This window comes from Anopheles marshallii, chromosome 3 (genome assembly GCF_943734725.1).
Source record: "Anopheles marshallii chromosome 3, idAnoMarsDA_429_01, whole genome shotgun sequence".
Lineage (NCBI taxonomy): Eukaryota > Metazoa > Arthropoda > Insecta > Diptera > Culicidae > Anopheles > Anopheles marshallii.
The window spans coordinates 37360498-37374825 of record NC_071327.1 but is presented as its reverse complement, the minus strand read 5'-3'; the positions used below and the strand labels follow the sequence as shown (position 1 = coordinate 37374825).

Genomic DNA, 14328 nt, shown 5'->3' with positions numbered 1-14328 from the left:
GTTTGGTTGGCGGCTGGTGAAGAAATTGGACAACGCCGAAACGGAAGTTGACAAGATACACATAATAATGGCCATTCGGTTTTTCATCGTTTAGAAGCACCGGAGGGAAGCAGAGATGGAGAACAAAGCACAGAGCAACGGCGAGCGATAGCGCAATTACAAACTGCGGCTTCATCTTCGTTTCCTATGGGCGAAGGCTTTTTCCACGCGCTCGCATTGAAGGTTTAAGGCATTTCCTGCGTTTTGCGAGGTTAGATCGCGTGAGATCAATCTGGGATTGCCGGTAGTAAAAGGATAGCATACGCTGGATGGCCACTCGTCGTGCGATCTGGGACCGCTTGTGGTGTGTGTGTGTTTTTTTTTTATCACGCTAGTTGGGCTGAGAGGTCGAGCTAATATATACAGCACGATGCTAAAACACGACTTCGGCGTGGGGTAAGAAAAGCGAAAACATTTCCCATTAATAACGCTGCTCGAGTTTGGTGTTTTTGCTTTATGGCATCATATTTTACGTTTCGCTCACGTTTTTTCTTGAAAGTGGTTGCCGAATTCTTACGTACCTAAATATTGATCTAGAAAATTTAATAATAAAGTAGTAAAGCTGTGTATATGTTTATCTTAATTAACTCATGTGATTAATCTACATCAAATTGCACCTTATTTTTATAACCTAGTTTAAAGTTGCATCATTAGGGTTATGCTTAGTGTTATTTCCGCATACCCTTTGGAGGCAACGCTAAGCATAAATCTTTGTCTTCGTCCCTGCTAAATATTCAGAAGACATATAGCCACAAATGCCCACCAAACAGTTCAGTCAAAGGCTCTTTGTGCGACCTATTAAGCAGCTGCAAGGCTATAAACTTTGACTGGCATTTGCTTTGCTGTTATAAGCAAATAGCATTACCAGCAGTAGACCGTACCTTGAAATCAATCGATATGTTTACTCACCTCATTTATAGATTAGTTGACTGCTTTTGTTCGAAAATCGTTTCGCACAATTCCGACTGTACAAACAAAGCCAAGAAAGTGTACATAGTTTTTTTCTTGAAAAATGGTTTACTGATATATTTTTTGCCATTTTTTAACTACGCATTACGCATACCATCCTTCGTACATCATATAAATATAGCTTATAAAAAAAAGTATTCATTCGAAATTAAGTCAATTCCGATTACATACATTAGCCGAGCAGATCTGTTGACGACCTTTCGAAGAGAGATACTTACAATGATCTGCTGGTTATTTTTTCAACAGTCAATTTAACGAGTTTAACGCCAACAAAACTTTACGTCTAGCATGGGCATTTCTTCCCAGCGGTAGGTAATTAAAACTCCTCATCCATTGGTTTCTTCATGGGAGACTCGTTTTTCAGTATTGTTTCTGCCTTCTTCTCGTCCAAGCCCAGCGCCATCGTCAACAATCCAACCATGCATTTATGATCTACCACCGGATTATTGCCTTTGAAAGGAAACATTCATTCAATGAGGAAATATTTAAAATAAACCTTCCTTCACCCATTTTGGATTCAGTCCACTTACCGCCCTCCTCGGTGACATCCTTCTCCAATTGTAGTTTCTGCTGCGCAATCATTAGCATGCCTTCCTCGATCGAATCTTCCGATATGAGCTTGTATATCGTAACAGGCTTCTTCTGACCCATTCGATGTGCTCGATCCTCCGCCTGCTTGTCATTGTACGGATTGAAGTCAATGTCATGTATGATTACAGTGTCCGCCGCGGTCAAATTAATGCCCAAACCACCCGCCTTTGTTGACAGCAGGAATATGAAGAGATTCGGATCTTGCGTATACTGATCAATCAGCTCCTGTCGCTCGGTGACGGCCGTCGTGCCGTCCAGCCTCAGGAAATCGTACTTTCGAATTCGCAGGTACTTTTCCATAATGTCCAGCATCATAGTAAACTGGCTAAAGATCAATACACGGTGCCCTTCTTCCTTCATCTTCGGCAATAACTCATCCAGCTGACGAAACTTTCCCGACGAGGTAATCAACTTCTCTGGTAACCGCAGGTCGTACAATGTCTACAAAAACAAATCAGAAGAATGAAATGTAAGTGACATGTATGATTTCTATTATTAACAACGTCAAATGCATTGTTGATCGAAAAGTTTCCTAATTTACCGTATATTTGTCGCGCATTTGGAACAGTTTGAAGTCAGATAGGTATGCAATGTCGTAGAAAATATCATCCGCATTATTGCCTTTATAGTCTGGATCGGTTGCTAATTTTCTTGCAATGTTGCGAACATCATCGTCGGAGTAATAATATCTGAGAAAATAAAATATGTTCATTAATACAAATACAAAATTGATGCCAAACATTGAACTGGTGAATTTAGAAATTTACCTCAATAGCAAAGGATGGTTGGCAAGTTTTCTTAGATCCATCATGATAGACATTCCGCTAATTTCCGTATTCTCCTTGATTACTCCAGTAGCCTTTTGGTATTCGTCCACCACTTCTTTATATTTCTCTTTTTGTGAGTCAATCATTGGTGTTTTGAGCTGTAATTTGTATATGTTTAATTATCAGTAATGAGATTTAGGTTAAGATTGCAGACGCTAGATCGTTTAGATATCCACTTACAATAACATTCCTTTTTTGAGGCAAAAACTGTAGTACATCCTGTTTGAGACGTCGAAGTACAAACGGCTTCATTATCAATTTTGCGCGATAAATTTGATTTTTTTCAAAGGAAGACAGTTCTTCCTCGATTTCGCCTTTGTTATTTTTCTATAATAAAAGAAAATTAGTTGTCCGACGTAAGAAACATTTACGCTTACGCGGACATTTTTCAAACTTACCACTTTACCCTGAAACAGAGCTTTAATATCGTCCACTTTCGTACCGAGCAACTTGGGCATTAGGAAACAAAGCAAAGACATCAGCTCGAGTAGATTATTCTGCAACGGTGTACCTGTCAGCAAAATGCGATGCTTGGCATTGATGCGAATAAGATTTTGGTAACGCTGTGAATGAACATTCTTCAGCATATGTGCTTCGTCGAACACAACATAATCGAACTGCGTTACGCGCCACATTTTCCTCTCCTCGCCCGATGCTCCCATCATGTGGTACGTGGACAGCACGACGTCTACCTCGTTTATGCCATTTTTCGCCCAATCTACGCGTATCATACGACGCTCGGCCTGGCTTCCGTAATACTTCAATATCACCAACTCGGGGCACCATTTGACAAGCTCCTGCTCCCAGTTGTCCATGGTGGAAGATGGTACCACCACCAGGGATGGCCGTTCTTGGTGCCCGTTTTCTTTCAACCAAGCTAGGAACGCAATGATCTGAATCGTTTTGCCGAGTCCCATTTCGTCGGCCAAAATGGCGTTCATGTTGTGGCGGTGCATTATTGTGAGCCAGTTCAATCCGACGAGCTGGTACTGTGCTAATTTCAATCCCTCGCCTATATTTCCCGGCTGCTCAACCAACGTACTGCCGGATGCTATTGCTTCCTCTATCTTTCTAATCATCTTCTTACATTTTCCCATGACCGCTGCTATATTATTCCTTCGCGTTAAGTACTCTTGTGTGTAATTCAATATGTCTGTTTGCAGTGACCGGTGAGATTTCAGCTTATCTACCAGATTTGCCCAATCTTTGAAAGGGCGTAATTCTAGCAAGAGTTCGATTTTCTTCATCGATAACGTTTTAATACAAACCATCTCGTGCAATACAGCAGAATTGAGAAATTCGAGAACTCCTTTACGCTCGCCCGACATTTTTCCATGAGTAATTCCACCTCCTCCTTCGCTATCTTCATCACTATCAAATACGAGCTGGGTAGGACGGTCCGAATCATAATCACTTTCATCTTCACTCTTGTTTGTTTCTTGCACGCGTCTTTTTTTCGCGGGCCGCTCATTTTGACCAGTCCCATTAGCCAACGGTTCAGGGGGCGCGGGTTTTACTAATGATGGGCTAACAATAATTTTGCGCTTGACCGCAGTTTTCTTGAGCTCTTCAATAGCTTTATCGACATCCCATTCGTGAGACATCAAAGCCGTTTGTAGCAACATTGCATCAACTTCCATACAGGCCCGTCGCACTGACTGTAGCCGCAATTCTTTTTCTTTGACAGTTAACGCAGCAGGAGATGTAGCGGTTCCATTATCCTTTACGGCGCCTACGACCGGGATCGGTACAGGCTTAATGGTAGTAGATGCTGCATCGCTTTCGCTGTCACTGTCTCCCATCATCTGGATTCGCTTCCTTCCAGGAATGAGTGATAGTTTTGCATCTACAAATGTATATTTAATAAAATATGAATTATTGGCATGTATATAGACTACATGAAAGCATTTTATTTATTTAATATAATTATAACGGCTCTTAGCTGTATTATCAGTCCTATATTGACTACGAAGAGTACATATTCCTAATAGCAATGCCCCACTACCTGTAAAAATATTCCAGTTAAAATAATGTGCCGGGAATAAGGTCCTTGCTATGAACTATGTTCAATCCTTATAAACTACAGATTAGCTTTATGAGTTCTATTCGGATGTATACTTAGCTCGGCATTACATTACATTACAATAGAAAATCTAAGAAGTATACAAACGAACCTAAAAAAAAAAAGGTTGTTACTTTCCATTCTCACAAACCGAAAGTACTGTTGTTACTACGTTACTGCGATCGCTCTCCCGCTCATGCCTACCTGCGGCTTCTTTACCATCCATCATCTCATTCTGAGCCGTCTTCCGAAATCCACGCAGTGACATGGTCTCAGTTGCCTTGGTGACGATGCTTGCCTGGCGTCCTTTGATTGCTGGTGGTAAAACGTTTGCCGCAGCACTTTGTTATTCCGCCAAATGTATCTTTAACCCACGAGCCCTTAAACTTTCGGAAATTTCACAAACACAACAAAAAGCCACAAAGAGGAAACTAAAAACTCTCACGCACTGAGGACCATAACTTTACAATCAGTTTTTGCGTACATACTTGTACTGCAACGAAGCTTTTAAACTAAATAGTGACTATACACTTAAGTAACACGCACATTTACAGAAAAAACACAATAAATTTGTCTTTCTTTTTGTACGAAACGCTGCTCGATCTCGTTTCTGCAGCTTGCATCAACTTTTTTTGTAATTCGCGAAGCCGACGCTTTTTGACAGCTGATCGCTTTTGGTGGTGTGAGTGAGATTTTGAAAACCTTCAACGCTAAACATTTAAATTTACCAAACTTTGGGAAAGTGTGCGAAGTAAATTCGAAGTTTAATGAAAACATTATCGAAAATTCGATACAGAGAAATAAAATAAATGAAAATCATTAGTCGGCAAATAACCTCCCTTTTGGTTCCAATCAAACTTTGGTAATTTTGGTAGTCGGTGCTGTGATACGATTGATAAACTATGAATTTAATTTGCATCAATTTATATTGTCCAAATATTCATAGCTTTTTCGTAAAAAGGGAACATTTTCCGAATATATTTCACCCTTCATTTTGCACCGTGAAAAGAGTGATGTCTTTCAACTCTCGAAGTAGAGTAATCTAAACTTAAGCTGCTGTCAGCCACATTTTGATTGACTGCTGGGATTTGGTGTTGTTTCTTGTTTCTTTTCTCCGATCGGCAAAAACGAAGTTGTGTTGTGTGTTTTGTGGACCGCAGCTGGTAGCGGATCTTTTACTGCAATGGACCGCCTTAAATAAAAGTACTGATCAATCAAGTAGCTACGAATCTCTCTGAATCTCATACGTTATGCAAAATGTTGCATTCGTTACGTGGTTAGTGCGATAAGTGAAGCTGTGCAGAGTATTTGGTGAATGCATGGGCGAGATTGCTGGTCATATCGCGTGTTGGCTTATCACCAAACCAACTTCCTGTGCCACTTGCTCTAGTTGCAAGGATTGTAACTGCAAAATATATGCAAGCTATTCAACCGCGCCAGCTTGATGGTAAAATTGTTCCCTTATCCTGACCTGCATGTATCCTCGGGTAATGGTTTCCCGTCTTTGGTTCTTTCAATCCCCTGGATGCTCAATTAGCCTTTATTGATCCAAATTGACGATGTATGTGAAACATGAAACTTAAGCTACCGGCAGCGTGGCGGTCGCATCTAGTTCCAGTGAGCCACATTTTGTACTTCTTCTTCTTTATTGGCACAACAACCTCAAGAGATCTAGCCTGCCATTGCTGGCTTTCTGTGAATTTATTTACCCGAAGCTGGATAGTCAGTCCTGCGTACGAGGGATTGTTTCGGTTGGGTTTTCGGTCCGGCCCGTTCGTGTGCAGACCGGTGCCGATACCATCATGTCACCAGTCCGTCCCATTTTGTACTACTTGCTTAAAAGCTTCTCTTCCGTATTCACTGGTATCATTGACGTTCCAAGAGCGTATTATGTCAATGTTTATTATTCATTCCGTTATATCATTATTACTCAGCGCATTTGAGTTAATAATGCCTGTGCACTTGTTCTTCCAGCTTACAAAAAAAAGCTGAATTCGTCTTACGAGACATCGGTTTATGGTTGTTGCTTGCTGTATGAATCTCATCTGGCTTCACTGTATTCATACATCATGCGAATGTTTGTGTTTGCTTAGTATGGTAGCGCAGATGTTTACAATTGATTGTGGGTGTTCTTTCCATATTCCGCTTTAGTAACAATCTGCGTTGAGTAGAACGACCATCGAACGATACTTTCAGCTTAAATGAGTATGAATTAAAAAAAAATTTCAATAACTATAGCAGAGCCATTAGAAGGCGTCTTTCGTGACAGTAAAAAGATCAATATTGTACGTAGTACGTTATATGATCTATGTAAGAACTGTTTGCTAATCCACACATTGCATTACGATGATACAAATTTCCCTCTAGTTGCGGTCTACGTATCTCGCATCAGTATAAACCATGACCGCTATGTTTCGTCTGTCCATTATATACGAACAATACTTCACCGGCATAAATTAGCATGTTTGAAATTTATTTGATTTTTACCATTTGCTGGTTCTCTATATGGTGGCCTCTGTTAAGCGGGACGGGTGCACAGGAATTATTTAATTTACATTTAAAAAGACCGTCGTGATCTGGTCCACTTCTGTATGCAATGGTTAGTTTAAAGGGGATGACGGTGTCAATGGTCTACGAGAGCATGCAGTATAATGCCTTCATCAGGAGAGTGCTGTACCGTTCTTCATGATGATGGCGATACTGTTTGGCATTGTCATTGATCGATATTTAATGTGTGGCTACTATTTCATTTGCAGGAAGGCTAAACATCATACTACCGACGATTGACCGTTCGTGATAGCGTACGTTTTGGCTTATACTCAAGAGCAGATGGTGGTGGAATGAACAAGTGAAACAAGTGCGGAATTGTTGGCGTCAGCAGATGATAATGGCCCGTACCTCGAACGGGCTCATTTAGATTTTCGTTAACTACTAACCCATAATTACACTACGCGATCATCCCAATGCTCTTCGTGCTAGCGTCCCTACGCTTTGCTAAAAACAGTGTGTTCTGTGACTGTAAAAGTTATCAATACTAGTGCATTTGGTGCGATCTACGTGTTTAAATCAACGAATATTATAATGAAATTAAGCTACAGCATGTGGTGAAAGCAAAACAAGCTGATCGTTTTGTCGTAATGTTTTATTTTTTGTTATAACGTGGTTACTTTCGTGTGCAAACGTGTTATTTATTCTTCAGAACATATTTTGTGCATGAGTTGCACCAATTCATCACGGCCAAATGAGTTGAAGTTAAGGCAGTGATTTACGAACGCATCGCGAGCTATCTGAGAAGTGGTTTTATAAAGAAGAACAAAATAAAAATCTCTCAACGATATGAAAATCACTGATTTAGGTATGTATTGAAATGAAAAAAAAAATAACTCTTCTAACATGAATTTCCCTGGTCAGTTTAGTTTGTTGGATTTTTTGAAATATTAGATTATGCCATATGTAAATCTGTTGTGCAAATTCCGTGATGCCGTTGGAAATGCAAAATAAATAACACAACCTAATTGAACATTTGTCACGTTTCGCAAAACCCGTTCAATGTCAATTATTTAACTCATAGTTTAAGTAATATTGGACGATCACGTTCTAAGTTACTTTTTCATTGGGTCACTGTGAACCCGAAAGGGGAAACTTCTCTGTGCCTCAGAAGGTAACGACGAGTAGTAAAACTTTCCAATTGTAGTCGACAAAAAAGCATATGTTTTGCTCAGTTTCGCACCACATAACTGTCTCAGCTTATGCGACGTTAACAGAACCAAATGCCAGATTGTTTACAAACTTGCTGGACAGTTAACGCCATCGCATGTGTTTACCATGTGCATGTGTGTGTTTTAAACATTCTCGAAAAAGAAAAGGGCGACAAAATTTAAAATTGCACAACTGCAGATTAACCCAGTTTATGCGTGACTTTAATATCACCAGCGTTTCCTTTAAATTAAATAGTTACACCACATTGTTCGGTCAAAGACGAATAGGTCAAAGTTAGTATGCAGAAAAGCATCCCAGCATATGGTTAGATGGTTTAGCACAGATTTAAGATTAAGAACAACTTTAAACTAATAATAGATCCACATCCACCTCTATTGCAGGGCCCCGAAATGGCAGTCATCCGCGAACATTCATTACGTTGCTTTTCGGCACCGTATTGGGCTTCATGTTTGCTACGTTCATTTCATCCACAACGATGCGACAACCGTGGATGCCGGAAAGCTATCGTCAACGGGAACCACCGTCGATCGTAAGTGATCCACACACGGGCAATGAGTTGCGGGAAGCAGCCGGTCCGGAACAAGATGTCGGACAGCATGCAGCCCACGAAGAAGCCCATGCACATGAGAATGCTTCGCTGGCGCACCAGTTACAGCAAGAGGTGCGCGTCCTTTGTTGGGTGATGACCAATCCGAAAAATCACAAAACGAAAGCATTACACGTGAAACGCACGTGGGCTGGTCGATGTAATAAGGTGCTTTTCATGAGTTCGGTTGAAGGTATATTTTCGTGTTGGATAGTTTTGTTGTATTAGAAAAATTGATGTTTACTGATTGGTCTGTATTTTCTAGATCCCCTTATAGACTCTATTGCACTGGCCGTGGGTGAAGGTCGGAATAATCTATGGGCGAAAACGAAAGAAGCATTTAAGTACATCTATCAGCATCACCTGGATGATGCGGATTGGTTCATGAAGGCAGACGATGATACGTAAGAAACAGTAAACGTAGTGTTTTCAATGATGAAAAAGCACTCAGTAACGTATGATTTTCGATGTTTTTGTTCCAGCTACGTGGTCGTGGAAAATTTGCGGTACATGCTTTATTCGTACTCTCCAAGTCATCCAATTTATTTTGGGTGCCGGTTTAAGCCCTTCGTGAAGCAAGGTTATATGTCCGGCGGTGCAGGCTATGTGTTGAGCAAAGAAGCAGTAAAGCGCTTTGTCGAGGATGCCATCCCTAATCCCGTCTGTCGACAGGGCGATGACGGCGCCGAAGACGTCGAGATGGGTAAGTGCATGGAGGCGGTTAAAGTGCTGGCAGGTGATTCTAGAGACTCGGTTGGGCGAGGAAGATTTTTTCCATTCGTGCCTGAGCATCATCTTATCCCGAATCACGTGGACAAAGACTTTTGGTATCTAAAGTACACCTACTATAAACCGGATGAGGTATGGATAAGGATCAAAATCAGTTAAATAATGTCGGTGCGAGTAGTGTTTTCACATTTATTTTTACTTGCTCGTACAGGGTCTGGAATGCTGTTCAGATAATGCCATCTCCTTTCACTACGTGTCCCCTAATCAAATGTACGTGCTAGATTATCTGATTTATCATCTACGGCCGTATGGCATTGTTGGCCACTCTCAACCACTACCAAAGAAGTACAGCCTTGGTGACATTGTGCGGGTAGATGATTTAGGAAAGACAACCCCTAAATCATCAAACCAGCAGCAGCGTCGGAATAAACACAATAATCCTCGTGGGCAGGTAGAAAATGAAATCCAGAAGGACGTTACGTATAGTGATATTGATGCTAAAGAACCAAATACCTAATAAGATCTAGTTGTAGTGCTGCGTTCCAAATTGTATCATTATAAGAGATGAAGCAAGTAGAGAAATTTTGCACCCTGAGTGTAAAATACAGATAAGGTTTTGCTACTTTTAATGGATGATTGAAATGCGTGAATGCGTGATGAAGTGGTTGCGGTGGATGAGTGAACTGTTCGGGAAGGCACATTTAGCTTGAAACAATTGTCATTTAAATACGAGAAAATTCTTACGTAATACAGAGAATGACACAAATGAGAAGAATCCTAATGATACGTAGAAATAATATATAATTTACATGCCGTTTTTTAGTTTCTGTTTCCTAGTGGGTGGAACGGTATTGTCGGTCTGTTATCACCATATTTGATCAAACTGCTGCGAATGCATAAATCATAAAATTGTATCAAATGCTAAAAAATGATAGTTTAAGTGTTCAAGTCGAATATACTTGCGAACTAAGTCATACCACTCACGTATACCCACATCAAAAGGGTATCTTCAGCTAACTCTATCTAATGTTATTAATATTCTCATTTTCAACTGTCGTCATTTATTATGGAACCTCTAACGAGAGATGGAATATTTACCCTTCATTCGAGAGGTTGATAATTCTTTTCAGCAGTACTGTTAGGTTGCATGATACAATGTCACAGAAAATGGCTTTCTAGTTCCTTTCTTTACCATTTGCATTTTATGAATCTCCAATGTTCATCACCAAATCGTTTATAAACACATTAACACATGAATCTCGAGAATTCTCGAAATGAAAATGAGCATAACCAAATATTACATTTAAGTTAACAGTATCAATTTAATTTACATTTTAGTGAAGCATGTAACTATTCATTACGAGTTATGTAATTAACCTGAAAAATATGATGAACAGGCGGTGTCCTACGTCGTATTCCGCCGAGTAAACTGACATTTCACCATTCGTTTATATTTTGCATCATTCTGATTTCATTTAAGTGCTTTCATAAGTTTTTTTTATTGCTCATTGTATCAATTTCTTTGAATTCTATTCTTTTTTTTAACTATTTTATTTGGGGAACTGTTTATTCCAACCTTTTTTTATGTAGGTGATGTGCTATATGCTATGAGGAAGGGCTTCATTTTATGCCCTAGAATACTGCGAAGGCTCCAAATCCGTTTAGATAAATATTCATTCCTTCACTAGTGTATGTCTGTGTAAAAAAAATCTTTATACTTGCCACAGTTTGTTGTAATGTTATCATTAGATTTCATACACAAACAAAACCAAGAATACAAACAGCAAAGTTGCCATCACATTCAGGAATATTAGTTATTTTAAGGATAAGATTTTTTTATAAATGTTCGTTTCGTTTTACATATTTCCGATGAAGCAATCAGGTGAATAACGAAAGGGGCGAATTACATTAATCGAAGAATGTTTAAAAAAAAAAAAGGGCGACGTGGATTAAGGACTCCGAGGAATTATAAAATACTCCCTGAAACAAAGAACAAAGTGTAGCTGTAAGCTCTAACGCATAGCAAAGCATATTGAAAAATAGAACTTGAATAAAGTAAATTATTAAATACTAAAATGTGGTGTGCAGGTTGCTTACGAACAAACTGAAGAATTCGCAAAATCGTTGCCCATAAGCTACCGTTCCATCCGAAACACCTCGAGCAATGTATCAATTGTGGGACCCCGTTAGGCTAATCGTTAGTGGGTAAATTCGACATAATATAATAGTCAGTGGGTAGTTCGTGGTGTTAATGTGGGTAACAACTACGACAGTAATCACTGCAGACGCATCGAATAGTACCGACGGCGTACAATTAAGTGACAGACTAATATACAGCAATAACGGTATGGAATTGCGTCAACGGTTGCGAGTTGCGTCTGGTTGACCAATTGCCCGGAAGCCGCATGCAAACGGATGAATGTTTACGTTTGTCTTTTGCAAGATTGATCGAAGATCAATCCCATAAAAAAAAACTATGTCTCTTAAATCTTAAATCTATAAATTAATCTTAAATGTTTCTAGTCACATTGTTTTAAGTTAACAAACAGTTAGTTAAAAGTAATGTTTTAAATTGATTTTTTTTACTAATCAGTATAAAGATTATTTGGCTTTTTTTAGGCAATCAGTCTGCAGGAGCAACACATTTCATTGCCGGCAGAATAAACAACACTGACACTCACTCTCCTGAACGAGATCGCTCTCATCAACAACAATCCACATTGTCAACCGGCTTAAGTCTCGAAAATCTCTTAATTCATGTAAGCTCCTAGTTGAAAAGTTTGCATGTTGTGTTTGGGTGTGTGTGTGTGAATGCGTGCGTACGTGTAGACTAAGGTGTTCGCGACTAAGTACTCGCGCCTCTCAATCGCCAGTCTCACGCACTTTATTCTCTCTGTCTCTCCGCGGCAGAGCGCGATCGCGTAAGTCGCGAGTGTTGTAAAAAGCTTCCCCTAAAACCAGCAAGATCAACGAAGCTGTACCGAAGTCTTCGCTAACATCTCGGTCCGTTCGGTTGTGCTTTCGCTTTTCTTGACGACTCTCTGACCGCGAAACTCGACAAAAGTGTGTGCGCCCGCACAACTGCCACCCATCCGCGTCGACCGTGCGCTAGGTGCTGGTGGGTCTTGGGCTGGTGGGATTTGGGGAGTATTTTTTTGTGCCCTGTCGTCGTATTCTCGTTTTCGTTGTTTCGTTTGACTTTGCATCGATTGAACGGGCGCAACGAGTCTAAGTGGCTGTGCCCAAGCAGAAGCCGTGGGGTGGTTTTCGGTGGAACCAACCTATAGTATTGTGACTGTCGCAGCGGCCTCCATCTTCGTTCCTTTTTGCATCTTTTCCCCTCATCGCCCAAGAGAGGTCGTGTGCATTGAACATCTCCCAAACTTCAGTGTATGTGTGCTGTGTGCGAAGAGTGCGATTTATTTGCCTTGTGCTCGTTTCTGGTGGTTTTTTGTTATTTTCCCGTTACCCACCGCTCGGTGGTACCCGGGTCACCCCCGTAGGCGCAATTTCAAGTGCTTGGCTAGCCCGCTTGCTACGGATTTTGCGACTGGAAATTAAAAGACAAACGATCCGCTTTACAGTTTCTTACACGTTGAAACATTTAGGAAGCTGCACAGGGAAGTTGTTCAGTACGAAATACTGTTTCACTGCTCACAAATATCGCTCATTCAAATCTATGCGCAAGTTAAGTTGTTTTTGCTGACACCATCGCGTTTCGCACCCGTATACATCGGTAGTCGATTGTAAGACCATGTTTGAACAGTGTGCAGCCATTGGGAAGCTTTCGAAAGTTGGTAGAGTCGTGTTCCGTCGATCGTAAACGTTTTATTTTACTTCCATCGCTGACTGACTTCCTAACGTATTTTATCTATTGCAAGAATCTTCGAACACATTTTCTGTAAGTCATTTTAAATTGCTGTTCATATTGATTAAAGAAAGAAGGGATGAGAAAAGTAAGTCAGAGAGACCACTTACCGCCTATGCGTATGGCATAGCTTACTGTGTTACTAGTACTGAAAAGTGAAAACATTCCCGCCCGATACAAACACCAATGCAGACGAACAGCTTGAATACACTGAACGCTGTTCCCCCTGCAATTGCGCGCGTTAGGTGAGGTTAGGGTTTGTAGCCCTACCCGGCATTAAAGTCGTTTGGTTTCCTCCAGATGGTGCTGCCGCCCGTGCTGGTGGCATACTTTAGCTTGATTAAGCAGACGAGCAGCTTGCTGATCGTACATGCACACACCGATAATGGAAGTTAATCAAAGCTCATCATCATCGTCACCGTCCAGCGCCACCTTCGACTGCGGAGCATTGAGGTTGAGAGCGTGCTGTGGAGGTCGTCCGTTGCGGTTAAAGAATTTCCTCCTCTTCGACATCTTCCGTTCAGCATGCTGCCATTGCTAGCACCGTGCGACACAAGGCACAAAGAAGCCGCGTTACATAATGGCAATGCGACCGGAGATAAAGCGCAACGCAATGTGAGTATATGTGCAATAATTAACAAACGAAGCCACCCCAAAAGCTTTGGCTTCTTCCATCGCAGTAGCAATTCTGTCGGATTCCATTACTCTCCAGCACGGGGCACACCGAAGCATTGCCACCGTTGGTCTTTTCATCGACTTCTCATCTTTGGGTCGCTCATCGAACACGCGACTGACCGACTGGCCGGTAGCGAAGGCTGCGAAACAAAATGCTCGCAAAACTACGTACAGGAGGGGTTTAATCCCCTCCACCTTCTCCATCACCCTCATCTTGATCGTCTCGGCCACCCTACCTTTGTGATGATGATGAAACAATGAT

At 40.9% G+C, this 14328-nt stretch overlaps 2 protein-coding genes across 3 annotated transcripts; one reads left to right on the top strand and one right to left on the bottom strand.

The window, feature by feature from the left end:
* Positions 1–1324: 1324 nt before the first annotated feature.
* LOC128714052 (SWI/SNF-related matrix-associated actin-dependent regulator of chromatin subfamily A containing DEAD/H box 1 homolog) lies at positions 1325–4756 on the bottom strand. Its single transcript, XM_053808930.1, has 7 exons — positions 4708–4756; positions 2825–4272; positions 2607–2753; positions 2367–2524; positions 2141–2288; positions 1539–2040; positions 1325–1458 (listed from the first exon to the last, which is right to left on the bottom strand). Exons 1-7 carry the CDS (start codon positions 4754–4756, stop codon positions 1325–1327), a joined length of 2586 nt encoding a protein of 861 aa, XP_053664905.1.
* Positions 4757–7824: 3068 nt separating this feature from the next.
* LOC128715935 (glycoprotein-N-acetylgalactosamine 3-beta-galactosyltransferase 1-like) lies at positions 7825–10040 on the top strand. Of its 2 annotated transcripts, none has more exons than XM_053810859.1 (5): positions 7825–7843; positions 8589–8987; positions 9060–9198; positions 9277–9655; positions 9735–10040. In XM_053810859.1, the coding sequence occupies exons 1-5, from the start codon at positions 7825–7827 to the stop codon at positions 10038–10040; spliced, it is 1242 nt and encodes a 413-aa protein (XP_053666834.1). The 2 variants fall into 2 exon arrangements, with proteins under 2 accessions (XP_053666834.1, XP_053666832.1); XM_053810857.1 differs by lacking the exon at positions 7825–7843 and adding an exon at positions 8487–8511.
* Positions 10041–14328: the final 4288 nt, after the last annotated feature.

Coding starts and splice junctions, on each gene's coding strand:
- LOC128714052 (XM_053808930.1), bottom strand. CDS start 4,756: ATGTCACTGCGTGGATTTCGGAAGACGGCTCAGAATGAGATGATGGAT. Junction 2,289..2,366: donor AACCATCCTTTGCTATTGAG/GTAAATTTCTAA, acceptor TTATTTTCTCAG/ATATTATTACTCCGACGATG. Junction 1,459..1,538: donor GGATGTCACCGAGGAGGGCG/GTAAGTGGACTG, acceptor TTCCTTTCAAAG/GCAATAATCCGGTGGTAGAT.
- LOC128715935 (XM_053810857.1), top strand. CDS start 8,487: ATGCAGAAAAGCATCCCAGCATATG. Junction 8,988..9,059: donor TTTCATGAGTTCGGTTGAAG/GTATATTTTCGT, acceptor TGTATTTTCTAG/ATCCCCTTATAGACTCTATT. Junction 9,199..9,276: donor ATGAAGGCAGACGATGATAC/GTAAGAAACAGT, acceptor TTTTTGTTCCAG/CTACGTGGTCGTGGAAAATT.